At 38.5% G+C, this 20,781-nt stretch overlaps 1 protein-coding gene and 1 long non-coding RNA gene across 2 annotated transcripts in view; one reads left to right on the top strand and one right to left on the bottom strand.

The window, feature by feature from the left end:
* LOC140928317 (glucose-6-phosphate isomerase-like) overlaps window positions 1-20,781 on the bottom strand; it is a 57,107-nt gene extending 36,326 nt beyond the window's left edge. Inside the window, 14 exon segments of the mRNA XM_073378052.1 lie at window positions 11,101-11,136; window positions 11,313-11,356; window positions 12,057-12,117; window positions 12,968-13,021; window positions 14,184-14,228; window positions 15,033-15,104; window positions 15,651-15,797; window positions 16,253-16,311; window positions 17,447-17,471; window positions 17,797-17,847; window positions 18,673-18,741; window positions 19,349-19,417; window positions 19,507-19,597; window positions 20,557-20,781. Of these exon segments, the coding sequence (XP_073234153.1) occupies window positions 11,101-11,136; window positions 11,313-11,356; window positions 12,057-12,117; window positions 12,968-13,021; window positions 14,184-14,228; window positions 15,033-15,104; window positions 15,651-15,797; window positions 16,253-16,311; window positions 17,447-17,471; window positions 17,797-17,847; window positions 18,673-18,741; window positions 19,349-19,417; window positions 19,507-19,597; window positions 20,557-20,678 (945 nt within the window). The 5' untranslated portion in view covers window positions 20,679-20,781.
* Window positions 5,453-10,105, top strand: LOC140926832 (uncharacterized). Its single transcript, XR_012164486.1, has 2 exons — window positions 5,453-5,593; window positions 9,600-10,105. It is a non-coding gene; the product is annotated as an uncharacterized lncRNA (long non-coding RNA).

Below are 20,781 nucleotides of genomic sequence, written 5' to 3'. Positions count from 1 at the left end.
TTTGACTCCATATCACCCTTGTAGAAAAAGAGAAACAAAGATAATTACTTCCTTTGCTTGGTGTCATGTTTAGGAACCGAGCTTTACAAAATGCCCAAGTTTGGTTTTTAATCAGGCCAATAATGAACCAGGGGGCCGCTTCTCGAAAGTCCCGGTAACTTTTCGGGCCCGAAATCAAATATTCAGATCAAAACCTAAAGAAACACAACTTACTTGCTGAAAATAGGCGGCGAAGCGGTGCATGTACTGCAATAAGAAGAAAAAGCCGTTAAAGAACACAACCTAGCACGGTTTTGCTTAGATTTGGCTAACCAACATCAACCAACATAACTTTATTGTAGACTAAATCTTTGGGCACGCTTTCACAAGTCAGAGCTACGCGCAAAAAACGGTGCAACATTATCTTTTTCCTATTGACCTTTCCGATAGGCTACTTTTAGCATACTAAAATCATTCAACTTGATAACAAGATCTATTTTTAAAAAATAAAAATAAATAAACAGTATTATTGATTTTCTGTTTCGCTATCAAATTGAAGTTTAGTATGTTGAGGTAGGCTATCTGAAAAGGCTATACGCTTTAAAGAGAGATGCAAATATACACACAGATATACAGATATCGGTGGGTGTCATCCACCTCGACGTGCGGCATCGCTGGATAACACTTTCTTTACTTTGCGTTATTCTTCATATCATACACAGCCTTTTCCAAAACAAAAAATGTTAAATAACTGAAGTACCGAAATACCACAACAACTCAACATGGCAAAAAAAAATCATCATCATCACTGTGACGCAATGGGAAAAAAAATGGGCTTTTGGTAAACTTCTCATTCACGCACTCAGTTTAGAAGTCAAATAATTATCACTTTGTTGCGCATTGTGGCGCATTTTGCGAGCTAAAATGGAGAACTTGGCGGGCTTCGCAGTCAGCGTCGCTTTGAAAAAAGAGGTTTAAAGAGAAAAAGAGCAAAAAAGGGAATTGTTAAATTCCTAGACTTTCCCTCAACCATTGGTCGATTCCTGGTCACGTGGCCTTGCCTTTATTCACCTGTACCCAGAACGTGGCAACATTTTGAACCCTTCAGGAGATCGGACACCTTATTACACTTACAGAAAATACCAAAAGCTTGCTGTGAAGTTTAGTGACCAGGGCTGGGAAACAAAGTGAATGATGTTTCATATTGGAGTTTAGTAATTGTTCACTTGAAGCTGCAACGAAGACAAAAGAATGAAACGGCTCACCTGGTCATAGGGGAAGAGCCCATGCGTCTGAGCACCAAAGAAATTGTTGTACCAGACTCCAAGCATCGCCAAGATGACAGGCACCTGTTTATAGAAATTTTATAAATTTTACTTTATCAGTAATAACAATGTAAATTATTTCGTTTTGCCAAAATTTCGTTAGTGAGAATTTTGGCTCTCCCGAATTTTGGACTGTGCAAAATTTCGCTCTGCCTAAGTTTCTTTGAAACGAATTTTCGCTTATTTGGAGGGGAAATTTCGCAGAGATTTTCACGAGATTTTGTTTCATTACACCAAAATTCGCGGGCGTTTCAGCAAAAGTTCGTGGCGAGCTTTCAGCGACCCTTCGGCGGCGAGAGCAAAGGACGAAATTAGGCGAACTTCACTCTTATCACTTTTGCGTAGTACTGTACCTAACAAGTTTAATAGGGGCAGGATACACCTAAACAGGAACAAAAATATTGTGCTTTGAAAGACTTGTTACCGAAAATGACTTTCCTTGGAGCTCAAACGAATGATTACATCGCGTGAGCGGCAAGGACTAACACGCTGAGCGATATCAAAACCAGTTAGACGCAGGTAACATGCATGCCTTGGATCGAACGACTTTTGTTAGTTCTAAGACTGTTTCTTTCCGCCTGTTCTCTCAGACCTTTGTGATGATGTTAGTGAAACAAAAAGGCTTTCAGCCAAGAGGGACTGGGGCTGCGGAACATAATACAACAACAGCTATTTAACAAAGGTACGAATGTAAACGGTTTGAACCCAGGAGTCATTTCGTAAGCAGGTGAAATATGCTGATCTGGCTGAATGAAATCCTAAATAGGAATGCTAATGACAGTCAATGACGTTTGAAAAACCTATGCGTCAGTCATTTTCAGAGTCGAGTACTAAGTGTAATATTCGTCTTTAATGGTATCAGACACTGGTTATTAAACCGATTTGTCAACCAAGACGCCATGTTGTTGATCGTCTGTCAGTTATGCCTTAAAGTTTTTGACCCAGAACTTTCTAAGGCTATGTCGACATGAAAAATGCTCCGGCCTTGTATGAACAAGAACTGAAACAAGTCGTTCACAGTCTTCTGAGGTTCGTACTGGAGCGGTTGGCAATAAGGGCTTGGTGCATAAATCGTCAACGTCACTCCTAAGTATTAACTTCCGTGTGCGTGGGTTCTTACTCTTTCGCTGCTGTTCAAATGCCTCAGTCCGTAATGCCACAAAGAAAGGCACAGAAAGCTATCCAATATGTGACAACCCACTTCCAATATCGGGGAGGCGCAGATTCACAACATTAGAGAGTTTTCGATCAGAGTCTACCGCGAACCTCTAACCGCGGTTTGCAGTTACCCGTTTGCAGTTCCACGTTCAAACATAATTCGATTTAGATTGGCGGTGGATTAAAGAAGTGGATTCTGGTTTATTTTTCCATTTAGAAACAGAAGAAATATCAATCAGTGAAAATAAAAGAAATTTACGATAACACTCGGTCATCTAGCAGCAAAGAGCTGTAAATTCTTACATTAGTTCTTCTTGCAAATTTACGGCCGCCATTTTGAATCAGCAGCCGTGAATGGCACTTCTTTTCAAGATCCAATAGGTTTTATCAAACTTAGCATTTCGCCCGAATTTGTGCCTCTGTTAATGGATAAAGACTTGCTCCACAAGATTTTTGTATCATTACGTGAGATAAAACAAGAATTATACGCTAAAAGCTCTCAGGTAAATAACCTACGTGAAAACCTACCTCCCCACGTTGGAAACGCACGTCGTAAACCTCAAACGTGACGCGAAAGACTTGTCACGTGACCTCCAGCAGTTAGAGGTTCGCGGTAAACTCAGATCTAAAACTCTCTATACTGAAACCGCACCAAAATCACCGTTCTTGTGTGTGTGTGTGTGTGTGTGAAAAAAAATTCTTTTCGGATATGGTTTTAATGCCGGCGCAAGAGCTATCCGATGTACTGTAGATAATGGCCTAAACCTGAGTGGTGCGTTTTGACTGGCTTTTGTCAGTGTAATATATGTCACTATATTGGTCAAATAGTCCAGTTTCGAATTCGTCGTGGTTTTAAATAAAAATCGCCGAAGACTTAATTGTAGAGGGTTAGCCTCGATCTAACACAAAATATTCACAAATACCAGCGAGAAAGTGCCTGAATTTGAGTTTAAAACAATAGACACAGTTGTACAAAGGTCTTTTTCTGACTGGAATTTGTCAATATACCTTAGATCGAGGCTAACCCTGTATGCCAGGCTAACCCTGTATGCCAGAAAACTTGTGTTTTTCTTGCACCAATCAGAAGCCAGAACGGCGGCGACCGTTTGGATCTGGTCTGGTAAGACATTGTCCCCAGGGGCTCTTGTCGCCGTTCTTTACTTTTCTTCGTTCCATATATATTTTCCCGCCCGTTTAGACTTTCCCACGCCTTAACTATCTGCCCCTGGGTCTCCGAGGATGAAGCAGGCCCTAACATTGGTTTTGCAACAGTTCAGTGAATTTCGACGTAAATTTCTCGTGCGTGGGCAAGCCGTTCATAACAATACCATGTCATTACAATACATGTAATATGCATTTTAAACACTAATGGCATTAAGCGTGTAACACGCTGGTAGCATACTCATAATCATCATAAATTAATCGATTTTGCATTAAAAAGAATAATCGCTAAAGGTAAAATTCTCATTAATTAATTAATTTTCTTTATGAGCATTTTTTCGCAAAATAGTCACGCTTTAATTCGGGAGCAAAGTTTCCCAATATGAAACAAGTGTCATTAGTACGTCACAATCCTATCGTTTGGCTTAATGGGTCGAAGAGCATAATGTAATAAGGAAATGAAATAATCATGAACATGATAACATCAAGAAATTGTTCGCTTTTGTTTTGGTTCACTCTAATCAAAAACTCCGCAAAGTCAAAAAAACAATAGTTTGGCTTGTTTGGCCAAAAATAATTTCACTGTCAACAACATTCCTATTCAGAACTACACTCACCCGGACGATCAATAGGCCATTTTACAGTTGTGGGCTTGGTGCCCTAGCCTTTGAGAGAACGTGAGGCTGAGGTTGACATTGTTTTGATAAAAACCTCCTCGATCCTTTTCTAATGTAAATTTTGCTTAAAAAATACTGTTAGCATAAGAAAGACATGATTAACATAATAAAGCAGGAAGGGCTGTATCAAAACAAGGTCAACTCCAGCCTCGTTTCCAACTGTCACTGTAAAATGGACTATTGCTCCACCTGCTTTATATAAACAAGAGAAGATCTTAATATGAAATAATTTCCTTTGTCAACCAACATTTAAATGGTGCATGAAAATGTTTATTTTTTCATAGAATGATTGTCATTTCCATTAGTCGAAAATTTCCTGGCATATTAAGGGTGATTCGTTTGCAGTATACGCGTATAGCTGCCTCATTTGCCCGCTGGAATTTTTCATCTGGGTCACGAAATTCAACCAAATTGGGAAATAACAAAATGCCCTTTAAATTAACAGAAACATAAAAATAACCGCTTAAAACTTCACAGGAAGGTTAAAACAACATAACAGATACAACAAATGTCACGCATGGGCAAAACTGAAGAAGATTGAAACGGATTGAAATTAGGATTTTTGAAAAATGTTCAGCCTAACAGTTTTTCAAAGTTGATCCCTGCCGCTTGCAACTTCAAAAATAATGCTCAGGAGATATATTTGTTTCTCTCGGATCTCTCATTTTGTCATTTGCATGTAATTTCTTTACTTACTTTAAATTCCATAGCGATTGAGGGCAAGTAATTGGCAAAATTAAACAAAATGAACTGGACTGCCGTGACACAGCCCCTTTAAACCTAAAAAAAATTCTAGCGGGCAAATGCGACAGCTATACTCGTATGGTGCAAATGAATCTACCCTAAATATTCTTCTCTACGTAAAAATCGTTATTAACGTCGTTATTTCATTGTTCTACAAGGAATACACATTTATTTTAATGTCCGAATTTTCGATGATTATCAAATTTTAATTTTGTGGTCAGTGGAACTAAACTAATGCTAAACTAATTCTGCGAGGGAATTTTTTTAAATATAATGTTGGCGGCCCCTTTAACAATATGCATGACGTGATACGTAACAATATATACAACATAAGTTCCCTTGATAGCAAATACGTGGGCGCAAAACCCAAATATCATGACTCCAACATTTGACACACTCGCTGCTTAAAGAATATCATTTGTTCCAATATTAGTTTTCGTTCAACTAAAAAGTCAGCAAATTCAAAACTTAACAAACTGGAGTTAATAAGCAACACTATCAGAAGTAAGAAGTTGCTCTGAAGAATCATCTTCTAAATCTTGGATTTGGGTATGTTTCCAGTTCACTAATTTCCCAACCGTTCTTAATTCACTTGGGCTTAACGATAAACACGAGCCCTTGAATTAAGCTTCAATAATGCCACACTCGATCTCTAATGTTATCTGTTAACTTCTAGTATTTACTGAGTCCCTAGCAATTTTGTTGCTGATAGGGAAAATTTAATTCGCTCGTTGTTAATATATTTTTATCAAGTCACCGGCAGCGGTACGCAGAGGCCATGGGTTCAATTCCCGTTGAAGCTCCGTTATTTTTTCGGGCTTAATTTGCAATTGCTTGAATAGCGAATAACACTGTGTTTGTTATAAGGGATTAATTTGCAATCGCTTGAATTGCAATTTCCACTCCGTTAGTCATATCTTCGTTTAGCATGTTTCTTGTCCGACAATTCCTCCTGTTAGATCTCACTAAGCGTATGCACGATTTGTATTCTTTTCAAGAACACTCTTAAATCTCCTTGATGCTCTAGAATTGTCCCATTGAAGAAAACCTCATTTTCACCTATGGACACTGTTATTACACCAAATGAGTATATTTATAGCATAGTTTTTGTGCAAAACATTCCGAACTAACAGTATCTAAAATGCCTTTATTGCGAGTTAGTTTGCAGCGTTCAGTGATGTTATCCAATGATATTCTAATTTCTTGAACCTCTTTAAAAGAAATTTGCTTGATCTAGAATATAGGAAGAAAACTGAATATGTTTTTGAATAACCAGGAGAATGTAAAACTTGAGGGTAGAAAAAAATGGGATTTTGCGGTCCGCATTACTACGCAGGCTAGGCTCAAAGCTAATCTTTCTAAATTTCGCAGTCTCTTAGTTTTTTTTTTTTTTTTCAGCTGATGCTTTTCCCTGTTATTTTTAAGGTTTTCTTCCTGTCTGGTTGACATCGCCATGAGACTCTCAGCCTTATGCGCCGTGCTTAGTCTTTTGGTAGTATTGTTCTTGATCTCAGAAGTGACCTCATGCTACGTAAAAGCCAATGGCTGCTCTATACCAGGAAAACTTCCATTCTTCTACAAGAAGACATTTATAAATGCTTGCAACAAACACGATGTCTGCTACTACTGTGTAAGACTTGCTTCATTTTCTTACTAAAAAAGGATAGCTCAGGGACACGTCCAAACGAATCTGGATGCGCTGAAACCATGGATGCTGAAACCGCGTACATGATATTTGCGTCAACACGGTGTGGAGTATCCGGTTTGGATTCACCCGTCCACACGAATACGCTACTGCGATATACATTTGCTAATTCCTGACTAGTAGCCTAAAAGGTTTTTCACTAGCCCCGGCGAAGACGTTTCGTTTTCTTATTTTTTGCTCTGAGTTTTGGAATTTTCTCTACTAAATGCTTGCTGGTAGGTTTGCGAAAATCGAGCCCGCAATTAGTCTGCTACACAGCCGTTTTTAGTGTGGGTGCGACGGGTTTGGTGAATTCGTGTGAACGACTGAAAGCGGCCATTTGGAGTCAGCTACGTCATAAACGCGGATCCAATCTTAAATGAAAACTTCCGTGTTAAAAAATGCCGTAAAATCACATTGCGGGCTAGTCTGCTACACAGCCGTTTTTGGTATCTTTGAGTTGCCAAGTAGAGAATTGGAGCTAAAATGATTAACTCTTCAATATTTGGCGATTTTTAGTTATATAATTCACTGAATACTGAAGCGCGTTTTTATCGGTCGATACCGATGTCAGCTGAGAACATACACACGACTAAGTTCATAAAAAAAAAACACTTTTTTGTCGTTATTTTTTTCTTCTTGTCTTGTACGCGTCGTTCCTTGTTAGGGAATCCGAATTGCGGGAAATTTTCGCTAATAAAAACCGGAACGTACTCTTCAGGGAGAAGTTTTATCCATCGCGCTGTTAACATCTGGAACAGCCTGCCGGACAACATCGTTGCCTTGTAAATGACACGGGAATTCAATCTTTTAAGAGCCGGTTGCACAAGTTTCTCCTGCAATGTTGACTGGAAATGGAACCTGATGACTACTTAGTTCTAAACCTTTTTCCTTTTTTCTTGTTCTGTTGTGTAAGCTGCTGCGAACCACTGACTGGTCCATTAGGTGTCACATCAAGTAATTTTTTTTGGCTCTAGCGTGTTATATATATATATATATATATATATATACACCCGTTTTCAGAAAGGTTTTCATAGAGAGAGATATATAGATAGATATATACTTTTGTTTTCTTGCACGTGTGCCCGTGTGCATTTTTCACTTGTTATTGTCCAACTTGTGAAAAACTCGGTTCAACGATAAATTTTTTCTTCGTCGGGTTTTTTTTCCAATTTGAAAAGAACCTGTCGTTTTGAGTTTTTTTGTTTTTTTAGAAAAATGCATGCGCCCTGCGATACAAAATTTGCAATGGCGAATTATATAGCTGAGTTAGGGAATGAGGAAAACATCCCGCGAAGCAGCCGATCCGCGAGTTATACGGCGTCACCGAATTGGTAGGCCAAATGCCGTGGCATCTGTAGCAAGTGACGAAGCATTTTTATTGATGGAGTGTATTAAAAAATGCGCTGTCCAGGAGCGTGCTTAAGAGAAACTGTAAACTAACTTGAAAGCATTTGTGGCCGACAGTTTATTCTGTCTTCAATGAGACGTTGCCTTACAGGCCGTGATTTTTACACGAAAAAAGGTGAGACATTAAGATATATGACCAGCTCATCATGGTTATGATAAAGTCTGCTTCTATGAACCTCGTCAACGTCTTAGTCCGTTTTAATCGACTGCTATAATATTGTTGCTCCTTCCCACATATCCAATATGGACATCCACCGTCACATCTTCCTTCTCAGCGGTTTCGAAACACATTTTTTTCATTCCATCTGCGTTGTTCTAAAAATGAAAATCTTTGATGTTTTCACCCTTATCCTGTAACGACAACAATTATATGATCTGACCGAATTCCTCATTCTTTAATTTTCAAGAGAATGTAAATCAAGAGAATTGCAGACAATGTTCGTGCATTATTTTTTTAATTGACAAATTGGAACAAAGAACCTGACGAAAAGAAAATTTATCGTTGAACCAATTTTTTCTCACAAGTTGGACAATAACAAGTGTAAATGCACACGGGTGCACGTGCAAGAAAACAAAAGCATATATCTATCTATATATCTCTCTCTATGAAAACCTTTCTGAAAACGGGTGTATATATATATATATATATATATATATATATATATATATATATATATATATATATATATATATATATATATTTATTATATAGACACGAGTGTTTTACTGGAAAATATACCACTCGTAAAATTCATAAAAACTACATCCGGGACCCGAGTGGTTTATTTTCCATAATCTCACAAGTGAGTTTATCGATGACGTAATTTCGGTAATTTCTCTCTATTGTTTTATCCAGGTCTTTCTGTCTATATAATAAAAAGAACATTTTCATGGCGGCTTGAAGATATGAATTTTATTTTCTCGTGGCAAAAACAATATTTTACTCACTCGCTGCGCTCGTTCGTAAAATATTGTTTTGCCACTCGAAAAGAAAATTCATATCTTCGCGCCGCCGTGTAATATCCTCTATATATATATATGTTGTAGTTAATTTTTTATCTCAGGTAATTTTTATTTTTTCTTTATTTCAACTTCATTAGCATACATTAACATACTCAAAAACAAAAGAAAAACAAAAATTACTTGAGATAAAAACTTAACTACAACATATATATATAAATCATAGAATCGAAAGGGTTCTGTCAATTGAAAAGAAAGAAAGAATCTACATTGTATCATGCATTTTAACAAGGCATTTGTTCGACAACCGTTTGACAGTACCTGCACAAAGGACGGTAATTTTAGCTCGTTAGTGAAGGAGTCGCATACTTCATCCTACTGGGTTAAAGGATCAGTTCTTATAATCGAAATGATCCTTTGAGTGCCTACACATTAAAAATAATGTAGAAGAACAAAACTTAGTTTGAAGTTCTTACCGTTTTTTTTTTTTTTTTAATTCAGGGTCGACATTATAAATGGACGCGACTCCAATGCGACAAAGCATTCCAGCGCGACATGAAAAAGGTGTGTAGCAACAAGTACCGCAAAGGATGGTTGCGCAAGACAAGGCGCAAGACATGTATGACGTTTGCCGACGTCTACTACCGGGCAGTTAGAATTGGTGGGGCTTTTTACTTTAAAAACCCGACACCATCATGGTGCCTACCTAGCTGCGCAAAGGATCGTGGTAATCCAACCAAAAGTCTTTCGCGCAAGAGCTAATACCATACAAGAACGACAAACAAGAATATTGTTAACAGTGAAGGAATGTTCGTTAACTGAAAATCATAAAATGCACTTTGTAACACGGTCCCATGTTAGAAATAAGCATGTTAAAACAAAATAAAAGCCTCCAAAGCATTTCCCGGGAAAGAGTGAAGCATATTTATATTGTAATAATAGAGTTTCCGATCAAGTACATGTACATGTGGTTAGTTGTTTAAGGCATTAAAGGACCTATACCATGACCCCGAATTTCTAACAGTAGGAAACGGCCAACAAATTGAGTAAACCATAAAAATAACTGCTCAACACATTAAAAGAAGGTCAGGGGCACCTGACGAGAATATAGTTCAAAACCACTTAAACATAGCATTGTTGAACGTATTTTAGTATTTAAACGGTAGATATAGGCATATTTTTATCCCCTAAAAATTTTTCATCAGTTCGGATTTCCTAGCTGAAAGTCTAGTGATCCGAAAATTTCGAAAATTTCAGCCAGAGAAAGGCTCCAGAAAATTCTAGGTGGCCTTTTTACGGTAAAGCCTCTAGGAGGCTTGTCGCCTTCGGCCACTCAGGACTTCTCCCCCAAATGATAAATCCTAGATAGAACCCTGGCTTGGGAGAAACATTTGTTTGACAAAGCGCTGTGATTTTTGACGTTTACAAATTCATTTCTTAGCTTTCGTTAAATCACTCCACAGCGCAAAAGAAAGCTTAATTGGCAATATTAAAAAAAAGAAGAAGACAGCCGTAACACTCGTTCAGCAGAGCCTTACCTTTGTCTCCGGTGATATTGCAAACGCACGGTTCCACAATACTTACGCCCGGACCAACACGCGACTAGAAGAATACACAACGTTCAAAACCACCCGTGCGGATTTACCGTGACTTTTTTTTACGCCACTTATGACGTCATCACTTTAACGGTCAATGACAACTTTAACATTTGGTCCTTTATAATCTGGAGTCAATTAAATAAAACTTTTACAAGTCTAGCTATTGTTTCCAGACTTTAAAACAATGGCTACACTTGTAAATAATACTTGCAAAAGTTTTAAAAATTGACCCCAGATATTGACCAGAAAACGGCTTGACTAGCTTCAAAAGGCGTTTTTCGGCAAAATTCCCAGGAGCGACTGGGTTGAAACTCTAGAGAAGGAAGATCGTTCGGTTCTTTTCTTTGAATCTTCATGACATCTACACTACACGTAACAAGACACAAGAGAGAAGATATACGCACGTTTTTCTCCAAAGGAGCTGAACAGAAGTGATTGTCCTGCAATGAAAAATTTATTTTAAAAATGAGTTGCTGGAGGACCTCAAAGCAAACTAAAAACAACACGCAGTAAAATCTAATTAAGGTCGACCAGCGATCACCGAAGGCGTACGTTAGCGGAGGTTCGACTGAAGAAATGCAGCAAATAAAATTATGGAGAAGTGTCTTTCACTAACCATAAAATGTGCACCAGAAAGGAGAGCTTCAAAGTTATCCATTCCTACAGATAAGAGCAAAAGAAAAAGGTACAACTGTAGAGCTTAGGTGTTTACCTTATGACAACAATTTTCTAGAAATTCCAAATTTGGAGGTACATGTCAGTTTCTTACCCTTCGGAAGGGGAAGTCGACAAACTGTGCACTCTCGGCTCATTTCCCCTGTTTCTAGTCTTTTCCATGTGCAAACTAAAGGTTTCATCCGCCATCTCGACAAAACCGGAAGGCGAGAAGGCCATTTCCGAGTTCTGAAAACTCTCACTTTCAAAACGAGGCTTAGCCTGCGAACAGCAGACGCATTTCCGGTCGTCGCTTCTCTCCCTCCGCAGACGCTATTTTTCGGAGGGAGAGAAGCGACGACCGGAAATGCGTCTGCTGTTCAGTCGAAGGCTAAACGAGGCTAAGTACGAGCTTAATTAACATAAGAATAAATACATAATAATTTTCGTATCAATACCTTCCCACTTAGCCTTGCTTGGAGCAACTCGGAAATGGCTTATTGGAAATGGTAAACGTCATTCCCCTTCCTGCCGGAAAAACCTTTACAATCATTCAGCGGTCATTCCGATCGGTTTCTTTGGAACAAATAGCAAGTACCCTTTTTTTCTGCACTTTTAACAGCTGTAATTTACTGATCGCTTGGTTGCTAAAATCACTAGGTGTGACAGAAACTTCTGACTAATGAATATGAAAAAATCTTCTCACCGATGTACACAGCAATTGACATTCCAATGGCAGACCACAGAGAGTAACGCCCTCCTACCCACTGAAAACAAAAGTAATTAAAGGTTGTTTACGATTTACATGTGCAAACCAGTCGGTTCACGGTTAGGGCAGATGGTAAGCAAAATTCGGGACTGGTTAATTTCGTCCCGGAACAGCGTCTACCATTTGCAAAAATCAGTTTCATTCACCGAAAACGGCCGCGAAGGCGTGAAACTGTTATCAAAGATAGCTTTGAAGAAATGGAACACGAATTTCCGTTTGGAATATTCCGTCCAGAAAAACAAGACTACCTTATCAGATGTTCGGTTGTTCCCGGAAATTCTCTACTAGAACGACCCACAAAGTCGTGTTCCATTTACTTTCAAACAGGATTTTCCGGATACTTTTTGTACATGGTAAACAACCAAAATCGTCATTATTTTTCGAAAGGTTTCGATAAAAAGATAATAACTTGGAAACCTAAAACAAAGAAGGAGAACCTCTTTCCTCTAGCCTTGCGTTTTAGGACGGAAATGTTGTGCTTAATTTTCGCGCAAACCCCAAATCACGGGAAACTTGTCACTCTATGCCATCCAGCAAAGGCGAATATTCAATTCTTAAGTGTTTTCGCACGGACAGTCGGCTTTTTGTAATACAAATCACTTTCTTCACATTTTGCATCATGTGCACCGTTAAACATAACAGCATTATATTGAATCGTACAGTAATGTATCCGACAACATTAAAGACAAAAAAGGGAGCTTTTACCCGAGCATTTTGTGAACGTAAAAAGCAACTCAACGGCAAACGTGAAAAATGGCGGAAATAATTCATCACGTGGTCATGTGTTGGTTGCCGTTTGATTTAAATAGTAGTGCTTAATCAGTCTTTGTATTGCCTAAATTACTCACATCCCAAAAAGCAAACATGTTTTCCTTGAGAATTCCAAATTCTGTGACTTTCTCCTGTAAATGAAATGACCAAATAGCGTTCAAATAAATTCGTTAATTTTAATGTGTGCAAAGTTGCAATCTGAACTGACAGACATACTTCTTTCATAACGTCTCAATGGGTAATTCTTTTCATTGATGAAAAACCTTTCTCGCCACTCCCAAAAACGTGAACTAACCTTTACTAAAAGCGGTATTTAGTTGTTAGTGCTAACTACATGGGATTATAACAATTTCCTACGAAAGGGCCTGACTATAGGGAACCACTTATAAAATGAACTTGCGTTCTTTCCGACTCCATCGCGATTACTTGTAGGTGGATTCTCCTGAACTAAGGACCGCATCCACATTTTAAGTCGTATGTGTTTACATTCACTTATGGATCTTTCAAACCACACCCGATTGAGCAAGGTTGAGTAAACAGGCCGTACAAAAAAAGCAAAGGAACTATATAGAAAAAAAACTTCCCATGGAGACCTTTTTCCCTTACCCTCATGGACTTCCTTCAATCTAATCCTACCGAGCAAAGGCTTTGCAAAAAACTGTTCCCACCGAAGTAAAGCCTAGTAAATGCCAGCGAAGGAAAACGACAACAGAGCTATGGGTGCGAAACAAAAGATTAGGAGAGGATCACGAAAGTTTGCCCACAAGGAATAGATAACAAGGTAGTGTGCAACTTCTAAACAACGTTTTGGCAATTTTGGTCATTTTTAACGAGCGAGCCACCAGAAAACCGCTCTACAAACTTCAAAAGCATTATTTTTGGCAACATTTCCAGGAGGAATAAGTATAGCTCCGGAATGACACGATGCTGTCGAACAATCCCTCTCTAAGGGTTACGCCTTAATGTCTGTGACTGTGGAGAGGTTTTCGTACCTTGGTGTTCCCAAAGGCTAGACCAGTTGGGTCCTTGGTCGGCGTGCTGGGTTCAAAAGTGCTGGGCAAATTTTGGGTGAAAGACAAGATGAATTACATCGCCTGAACCTTCAAGTTGGAGGTAGGCGATGGGTTAATGTAAATATCATAACTGAAATCAGACACAATTGGCTTCTGCGCAACAGAGCGCGAAGAGGCAAGATGAGGTGAGGAGAGTTGTTGTGAGGTCGAAAAAGCGAAGGATAACCCTTCGTAATGTGTTAATCTATGTTAACAAAGTTGAACTATACCATGTGCATACCTCGTTTGTGGAAAGAGCAATGAAGTGCTTGGCAACAGCTGATTTCTGTCGAGGGAAGGATATGATCCTTTAGACTGAAAAAGCCTAATTAAAACCAATGATTTCTAACACAAAGAAAAAATACCACTTTGTTAACATTGTTCACCGCTGATAGGAAATAAGAAAAGGAACTCTTTAAAATAAATAGCAGCTTCTTTTTTACTGGCACTTTGAAATTTCAAATGACACTTTGCATCATATGGATTCTGGGTGCTATATGTATAAGAATTTTTTTTTTTTCTATTTTCTTTCCTAATTCCTGATTCTTCCGTCTCAGAATCCGAACCAAAGCGTGTGCATCGGTTATTTCATCCTAGGTATTTAGATAACGAACCTCTGGAGCCAGGGTATTTTGATTAGTGTTACCTTAAATAAAACTAACTCTAACTTAACACGCCTCATTCTCTCGTCGGTTCATGAAATGACTTAAGTGATTTCATCTCGCTTAGAAGTGATTCATTGGTGAAAGAGGTATTGAATTATAATTTGAGCGCAAATGGACTGATTCTCATGCAAATGCCTCTTATTTAAACAACTATTTATTTGAAAGTTTCCTGTTCTCTTAATAACAGTGGCTTTTTATAATATGTCTCAGGTACATAATCCACAAAACCGACGTTCGAGATCTATTTGCATTTACCATTCCCTACCTGGTACGAACAGAACACAATCATTAAATCTTTGAAAGAGGTGAAATGACTTTTTGACACTTTAATATGTTTGGTCCACTGTGCAAGTACAGATTTGAACATTTTTATGATTGGTTTTTCGAGCGCAACGGCAACACGCAACTGAAATGAAGTAACTTACATCCTTTAGTTTATTCAAAAGCCACTCTCGTGCAGTCTTTGCATTTGTAATAGTTTCTATTGTGGTAAATGTCTGCAAAAGAAGTTTGAACACACAGTTAAGTAGGAAAAAAGAACCGTGAAGTCCCGTGTTATTCGATTTTAATAGAGACAAAACAAAGCGGAACGCATGTCAAGCCATAAAGGTAAACCAACCAAAATCAAATCATGTACCCCAAAACAAAAAGTTTAGACTGATTTTTCGAGCTACATAGAGGGAAGGATAGATAGGACAGAAGTTAATGTGAATGATCAAAAGTGAGAAGTTAATGTTCGAGAAGATAATAAGAATGTCAATAACTAAAGCCCCGTGCAAATGGACGCAAAATTGTTGGCCAACAACTCCCAACATTGCTGGGAGATGCAAAAGGACGCAACATTGTTGACCAACAACTCCAAACATTGTTGGCTAAAAGTTTGACCCGTTTCAAACTTTGCGCAACAACATGCAAAAGGGTGTGCAAACGGACTCAACAGGTAACATCCAACAATGTTGTGACTGGTGGATAACAATTTTGCGTCCGTTTGCACGGAGCTTAACAGCAATTTGAACTACTCCTGCATATCAAATCGACCATACCTTTGAGGCGACAACGAACAAGGTTGTTTCTGGATCGAGTGTTGCAACAGTCTTAGCCAGATGAGTTCCGTCAATATTAGACACAAAATGAACGTGCAGATCTTTTTTGCCGTAAGGCTTCAACGCCTCAGTCACCATGAGAGGTCCCTGAAAGGAAATTATGAACGTACATCACGTCTTGCCATGTGGAGGCGCTGAAGTATCCACTTAGCCACTCAGCCGCCTAGCCGCGTAACTGCCGCATAGGCACGTAGGCAGCCACGCGGCTACATAGCTAGGTAGCCACATAGCCATGCAGCCACGTAGCCACGTAGCACCCAGCAGCCAAAAATGTAACACACCCATGTAACCACTTAGCCTTGTAACCCCGTTGACACCTAGCCGCGTAGCCACGTAGCCAGATAGCCATGTACACCTTAGCAACATACTGTACCCACCTAGCCATGGAGTCACGTAGCTGCGTATCTTAAACGCAGCAACCTTTCAGTAGGCAATAAAACAAGCCTTAGCGTCCCCTTGATAGCCCCATAATTTGATACAACTGACGTACCTGTAGACCTAGCCTTACGCCCAACCGCGAAGTGACCAATTGATAAGCTTACCAAATCAGATCCTCCAATTCCAATATTGACAACATCTGTAATTACTTTGCCAGTGTGGCCTGAAAAAAAAACAAACAAACAAACAAAATTCATTGCCAATAGGTTATTACATGTACAATACACCAAAATACACCGTCTACTTTTTGCACCCGTGAGCTCATTTCAGTGTAATCACTGCAGAATCTCGTTAACTCAAACTCCCTACATTGCACGTGCTTTCTACTGTCCATTCTGGCACTAAACAGGTTCGTGTTTAACGAGATTAAAAACTCACATTCAACCAAACTAAGGCTAAGTTCACACTAAACCGGACAGCTTCTGCGCTAGAACGAAAACCATACCGGTTAGGGCTTCGATTCACACATAAGAACGATGATTTCTGGGAAAGGACGCGAGGACGCGATGCTGCGCCGCGCCGATCTCTATAAAGTAGAGAGTCCCATATGGGATATACAAGTGTTCATACTATACTGGATAATTTTTCGTGTCCGCACGTGTGAACATAGCCTAAAAAAATGTGATTCTGCACCGGTGGAAGGTCAGTAACTATAGTAAGCACTGCGCCACCGGACAACAAACTCCTTTTTTTTTTTGGACCGAGCTATTGGGATTCTCCGGAAACAAAATATATAACTGTTTCCCCTAGGGCTAGACTAAGGGGAAAAGGAACTAAAGTACATGAAGTCCCTTATTTTCCTCAGCTGAAGGATAGCAAAGCGCACCGAATACGCAAGCGCGTGAAAATCGCAGCGCGCAAGGAGAGGCAAGACACGAGAAAAGGGATAAATTCTTCATGTTCATGCGCATGAAAATGAGGAATTTTCGTGCGGCGTTTTAGTTTTCACGGTTTAATATTGCCCATACCGTGCAAAGAGAGGTCTTTAGGAAGCATACTAACAACGTTCGCACCGCTAACATTCGTGTAATTGCAACACGCCAACTACACGAATGTTAGCGGTGCGAACGACTTCGTTCATAATAAAATCCACACCGGAAAGAAACCTTGTCTAGCAGGGGTTGGGTGGGGAAGTGGACGGGTTAGTTGGAGCCTGAGCCAGCAATTTGTGCTGTCCATCAGCTCCTACACCTGTATGATGTACATAAGCAGGGGCATATCAAGGAGATATCGTGTTTTCGTCGAGTTAATAAGACATTTAACACTTATTTCTTTCTCATGTATAAGCTACAACATACCTTTCCAAGCACCAGACCTAAGAGCCTATAAAATAACAGAATGTAATGAGAACTGTCAGTCAAAAAGGAGATAGCTAAATCTACTGTAAGTTCTCATGAGCATGCATCCTGTGGAAGAAGTGGAAAATTATATGATGTATGTAGGAAAATTATATGTTACCTACTGTCCTACAATTTTTCAGTGCTGTCAGCACCAAACAATTCTTACAAACAAACCATCTATTTTTTTAAAGTAAAATTTCTTATGTTGCCATCAAATATTTTATTTTAAGGAACCGAGAAGATAGATGTCTGTCTCCCTAAAACAAAGTAAAATGTGCAACGAATGTTCATGTATGTATTTACTGTACCTCAGTGAAATTCCGCATTTGCTTAAGAACTGCATTTACATCATCCATAACCTAGTAAATAATGTTTAAAAATCAAAACTATTAGTGCTGGTCATTGCAAATCTAATCAATGTACACATATGTGCTATGCTTAAATAATTGCTCTAAAGTCACATAATTTGTTGCACTAAATTACATGTATTTGCGGAACTCTTGTGCGTGAGCACCATGAGTAAGAAAATTGTGTTAGCTTTGTATCCGAAAAAATTTGGTAGTCACGTGAACGTACGTCCGCCGTCTGGCTTCCGTCCGCACAACAGGGAAACCAGTGTGAGACGTCACTTTTCTAGCTAGTATGAGAGCCTGTAACCTGTGTTTAACTTGGTAATATATACATCCATATTATGGTCATTTGACAGCTGGAAAAACAGGGTATAACTATATCTGCTGGACAGAATCACTTGACTGTATCGCGAGCTCAGGTGTCAGCCCAATAAGGTCAATAACCAGAGTTTAAGACCATCAAAAAAAAAAAAAAAAAAAAAAAAATTATTGATGTGACACAACTCATGTTGATTTTGAAGTTGACTACTGCATACGTTGTTTAAATGTCAGTAACTGTCAACAACAGTCCTATTCAGGCCTGTGATCACCCGCACAATCATATTCCATCCACTTATGAACTTATTGTTTCGGAAACTCTTCTCCACTGCATATAAAGCACACTGAAGATAAGGTCAAGTTAAGGCAAGTCAGATAATAATCATGTTTAATTAATTTTATTATGAGGTTTTAATACTGTTCTTTGTAAAAGATAATTAAAGTAGTTTTGGACATGGAACAAATCTTTTCAGAAAAATGTACTGAGTTTTATTCCCACATACACCAGCAACTTACATTCTTGCCATCTACATTGACTGGTTTATTGGAACGGTTTCTGAGAGCCACATGAAGAACTGCTCGGTCCTGAAAGGTGGTTAATCAGTTTAACAGGATAATTAGAACAATATCTTTCTTACTATGCTCCTCTACTAGGACGCCTGGAAAAACCTTTTAGTTATTACATGAAATTTTGGCAACACTAAAAATCAGCAATTTTGAACTATTTAGCAACGCTTTAATAAAGCAATTTTTCATAAATTTTGGAACATAAGTCACTTAATTTTTGCGATTCATCCATTTCAGTTATCAAGCTGAAATGACTGAAATGTGCACCAGACACGTCATAATTGACTATATCAAATAGCAAACATGTGTGAAAACTGACCAGATGGAAGAATTTCATATTGTACTTACTTTAATTTAGCGACAATTTAAATTTAGCGACACTTAATTTTGGTGCTAAATTTGCTGAATTAAAGTGTCACCAAAATTTCATGTAATGAGGTACATGTAAATGTGGGTAAGAAGAAAGCAATACCATTGTTGTATTAATGTTTTTCTACTACATGCTTTAAAAGCTTTTGCTGATAATCAGCAATGGGAAATGACCATTACTCAGCAATGAAAAGATAATAATTACGGTAAAACTACAACATACTTTAGTTGAGATTATACAAAGTTTTAAACAAACCTCAGTAAAATTAATTTTCTCTCCGGAGAACATCTTATCCCGAGCACTTTCAATACCCCTTGCTTTGGCCTACCAAAAAAAAAGAAAAACAAACTTCTTTGTCATCTAGCCCTCTTAATTCGAATAAAATGTTTAACAGATAATCACTTAAAACAAACCAGATTCATGAGGTGTTTCATGGTCTCCTCTGTAATGATGTTTTTTGAATAGTCCACCAGAATAGTGCCATCCGGAGTTTCAATCTGTGTGCTATGGAAAAAAATATTGAAGCTCATTTACTTCATACAGTTGTCGTTCATGTGGCCATAAGGCTCAAATTAACAGATAGTAAGGCACCTGGACTGCTCATTGGCACCAAACTTTTGCTCCTGGATTTCACAGGTTCAAATATTAGCACTGGGCTCACTTCAGGTTTTTGTTTTCAGGTTGATTTTTGTTACTCTTGCTTGAGAGAGTAAAAAGTCTTATCAGTGAGAGTCTGTGCAAGTGCCGTTCCTTCCTCTTAATTAACCCCATCCTACTCCCTTTCATTAGCTCATCTTCTCAACTATTCAAAAAGGGACTGCTGGTGAACTGTCTTCTGTTCTTGGGCGTTTGTTTGTTTTTTGAAAGTGTACTCCCTAGTCTTTAGTGAATAGACTGACAATATCTTTTCCTGTTACTTTTCCTTTGGGAGTCATGTTGAAAAAATAATACAAAGAAATATTATTGTTTGAACAATATGATTTACATAAGAAAAGGAAAAAAAGGTTGTTCATAATTAGGCCAAACACTTCGGGCTATAGGTATATTTTTCATAGACATAAACTTAACTTGATAATAAAGAATGATATTGATGAATGAAATAAACATGAAAAAGTGAACAAGGCACGTTATTTTCGATACTTGTGGAATTTTTTTAGTAACATAAAAGGAAAGTATGTTAAAATCGAATAAACTGTTTACTTCACCTAATCAATCTTTATAAGAGCTTGTAAGCTTTAAAATGTTCTGAAAGTTGGGTCACGAAATTTACTTTGACGTTACAAAACAACTAAAACTAGCAGCTGTTAGCTCGACCTCAGTTAAACATCCCATTAAAAGTATTTAAAAGCACTTTCAGGTTGAAAGAGACGAAGGAAACTACAACTAAATCCACTGTTAGGGAAACTCGGAAAATAATTAAGCTTTCTTATGCATTGGTGAACATGCTAAAATTTAAGCTGTACCTGAATTTGTCGAATCTGTGCGCGTCGCTCTCAAAGAGACTCCGCATATGGAGTTTCGAGGCTGACTCATAATGTTTTTGCAAGGCAGAAAACTCTGCAGAGGTTTTAAGAGACGAAGCCATGTCTTAGTTTGAAATTCCGCAAAGCAATATCACTGCTTAGATCACTGCTCTGATCATCAAAATAGCGAAGTCATGACAGGAGCACAAGACTGTCACGTAAGGT

Source organism: Porites lutea, chromosome 2, assembly GCF_958299795.1.
Source record: "Porites lutea chromosome 2, jaPorLute2.1, whole genome shotgun sequence".
Lineage (NCBI taxonomy): Eukaryota > Metazoa > Cnidaria > Anthozoa > Scleractinia > Poritidae > Porites > Porites lutea.
This window is presented reverse-complemented; position numbering and strand designations above follow the sequence as displayed.